Genomic DNA, 3,503 nt, shown 5'->3' on the forward strand with positions numbered 1-3,503 from the left:
TAATGTGTCATCAAAGTGTTACTTCCAGTGGAAAGTTTCATCAACCGCGCAAAAATCGTGTTACGCTTGATGAAGTCAGCTCTCTTACAAACTTTGTGCCATTACCCACGTTTTCCAAGCATATATAGTATGATAGATGGGCGATACCTCCCATAATCGAACGAACTGTTTTCAACATAATGAAGTTGACGAGAATTTTCGCGGAGCCTACTGGCCTCAGCGTAAACTGCCAATCCGCATATTAGCTTGTGCATTCATGCATTTTCCGACCAACTATTTAAAGCGGCTGTTCAGTGGGTAATGGAAGCCCGACAGAGGTACCTGTTGCAGGACCGTAAAATTTCTTGGAACACTGTTGAGGTACTATTCTTATCGCACATGTAACGTAAGATTTCACACAGTGATTCCTGTGACACTTCGCATGATAATTCCAAATTCGAAGACCCTAACTGGAAAAACACAGAAAGCTACTGTTAATACTTGAGAAAGATTACAGTTGGTGCTAACTATTTACCAGACACTTCTGTTTGTACATGTTAATCAGAACGTGGTAAAGACAATGCTTCATCTACTTGGATACCAAGGTGAGAATATCCTGTATAGTTATTTCTTATCAACCCTTAGATTAAGGGTAGCAAATGAGACAGTCGTACCTGATACCGAACTCAAGCGTTCTTCTAAAGGAGCGCTAGGGTTTCATTAGGGATGTGAGTGTGTGGTGTAAAACACAAGAGCATAGTTTGGCGTTTTTATTTCTCTTGCTTCTACCTTTGGAGGATATACACAAATCGAATGATTATTCTCAAGTAATTATTCGTGTTTTCCCTCTTGAAGTTCGGTGAGAAACATAAAGCTACTGATTTCATGCAATGATGAAAGTAGCTTGTTTCCGAAGCATTGATGGACTTGATTGGCGTCGCAACGCATCGACGGAAGTAAAATCAAGATGAAATTTTCGATCCCGCAATTCATGCGGACAACCGTTAGCGCATTTTTGGTCGCTCATTTTAATTTGCGCACTCTACTGTGATCACCAGATTCTGAAATTCGAGCGATTCATGTTTTATAGGCCTCTAGAGGTTTTGCACCGCATTTTAAGTTATTGTCAAAACAGAATTTTTCCACTATGAAAAAAGCAGCGTTTGATTGGACAAAGTGGGTGCTAGACTTAGCTTCAAGCAAATTACTAGACAACTGTAAAATGTGCACTAAAATTTACTCGCTTTTCTAGTCAAAAGGTGGCCGAACAGTTTCGCTCCATAAATATTCAAGACTGCTATGTAAATTTGCCTATCTAATAGTAGGTATGAAATGCCTAATGACCATCTCAAGGCAAGCATCATACCGTGGCTTTGTCTTGCGTTATACTACCTACAGACTGGCTGTTTATGAACAAAAAATAATGAAACTTTTGTCACTGTATGTAAGACAGACAATCTCCTGCATTCACGATATCATTCCAAGAGTATTAACTTGGCAGTTTGGTTCTCGGAGCATCCATGCGATATATATATATATATATATATATATATATATATATATATATATATATATATATATATATATATATATATATATATATATATATATATATATATATATATATATATATATATATATGAGCAATCAGAAAGCAACCCAGAAAGTAAGCTTTTTCGACAGTTTGACGATACAAGCTGTGGAAAATTGCTGATGCATTAGCAACTGTCCGATCTTTTTATCTAAGAGGTGCCGATGTCTCTACTTTCTGGATGAATGTTCACAGTTGCTATAAAGGTGCATCTTTCAGGCTCACCGCTAGGATCAAAGAAGGAATCGTTCTTTTCGGAGATATAGGTATTCGGCATGTAAATCTGGCTTGTTCAAAACCAAAGCTGGTTATGTCATGTGACGAAAAGTCATACACTCTATACTTGAAGTGAGCTGGTCGCTTGTTTTCTTGCATGCAAAATTCCGCAGTAAGTGATTGTACGGAATACATGTGGGCGTATAAAATTGTATAACGGCATACCCAATACTTCCAGTGTGTAATCAAAATCCCTTTCTTGTGCCAGTGTTTGAATAACTTCTTTCAACCTCGCTTGGATCATCGTCTTCTTCTTCAGTTTGAAGAACTTTGCGAGAGATAAGTAATCAAACGATATTTTCCAGGTCGGGCTTGTAGACCTGAAGTCCACTGGCATCAAATACCATACAAAATCGCGGATATTCAGTCGCTCCAAAGCTTGGATCAGCTGAAAGCGGAATGATCCGGAAGGTAAAATATCAGAACTCTCTTTCATGCATTTTATTTAGAAATTCCGTAATACATAGTATGTTAGTGATACGGTGATAAAATAAATGTAAAATAATGATATCATGGATCAAGAGATCTGAACCAACACCTGAATATGCAGTCGGATTTTGGCCTTCATATAACCAGGAATTCGGCTTCAGTTGGGGACAGGTCAACAGCACCACTATAAGAAACAGAGTGCCATGGTCTCCGCAAAGCAAAATGTACTGTGTATGTTCGTAAACCAGAAGTTTTTTCAGGTAAATGCATACCATGTTGAATCTACTTTGTGAGAGTTTTGGGATCTTCTAATAAGGTAACATTGGAGAATAAGCCTGTTACAGGGACCGACCGATTCAGACTAATGGTGAAATAGTAAACCAATCAATACTTTGACAAATAATACGATTTTCTTAACAGTATCTCGGCGTTGGAAACAATGAAATAAGTAAATATGCGCTCTAAAGAACGCAAACAGAATCGCACAATACTAGATAAGAACACTAATACAACCGGTGATTCAGTAAGCCGGTGGAATGCAAAATGACCTCGCACCTCACATTCTTCTCATTCTATACCGTAATCTTTAGTCATGAAAGCAACATCTATCGTGCCTTAAGGCACCCGTGTGCTGAGTCTGTCTGAGCAAGCAGAGTGGCGACAGTGAATGACTAGGTGCAAATTCACTCAGGCCAATTCCAAATCACACTCATTACTGATACATACGCAGCTCAGAAAATATGTGTGGTACACTTCAGTTGATCATCCTAAGCATGTCTGTTGATATCCTAATTACTCAACAGCTCTTAGAAACTTAAGTTCAAGCTATGTTCAGAGTACGCGGTTTCGGTGCTCTGAAGGTTCGCATCGGCGAGAAAAATGGAACCAAATCATTGACATGGTAGCATGCTCTGTATAGTCCTTTTCTCTAAAAGCATTGCCTAGAAAGCGCAGTTGAAAGACAGTTGCTCGGTTATGGCCTATGTACACAGTGTTTTTAGTATAAAATTACTCGTATTGTTGTTTATACACAGGAACTTACAGCGAATGGATGCATTACGGACTAATTTATAGGCGCATTCTAGTGATAACTCACAGTGGTCACCGAGAATCTGTAGGAGGCGGCATATGTGGGTGCCCCATCCTGGTCATGAGCATCAGTAGGTGTTTTTGGTTTAATATTCACCACGGCATCTGAAATTTTGAGTAGACCATAATATAGAAGAGT

General features: G+C 38.8%; 1 protein-coding gene across 1 annotated transcript; it reads right to left on the reverse strand.

The window, feature by feature from the left end:
- Positions 1–396: 396 nt before the first annotated feature.
- Positions 397–3,503, reverse strand: T265_12968 (hypothetical protein; the record flags this gene model as incomplete). The annotated part of the gene is made up of 3 exons (XM_009166517.1): positions 397–449; positions 2,012–2,234; positions 3,372–3,503. Coding segments are annotated over 3 exons (408 nt in total), but the record flags the coding sequence as incomplete, so codon positions are not given.

Source organism: Opisthorchis viverrini (genome assembly GCF_000715545.1).
Source record: "Opisthorchis viverrini unplaced genomic scaffold opera_v5_26, whole genome shotgun sequence".
Classification (NCBI taxonomy): domain Eukaryota; kingdom Metazoa; phylum Platyhelminthes; class Trematoda; order Opisthorchiida; family Opisthorchiidae; genus Opisthorchis; species Opisthorchis viverrini.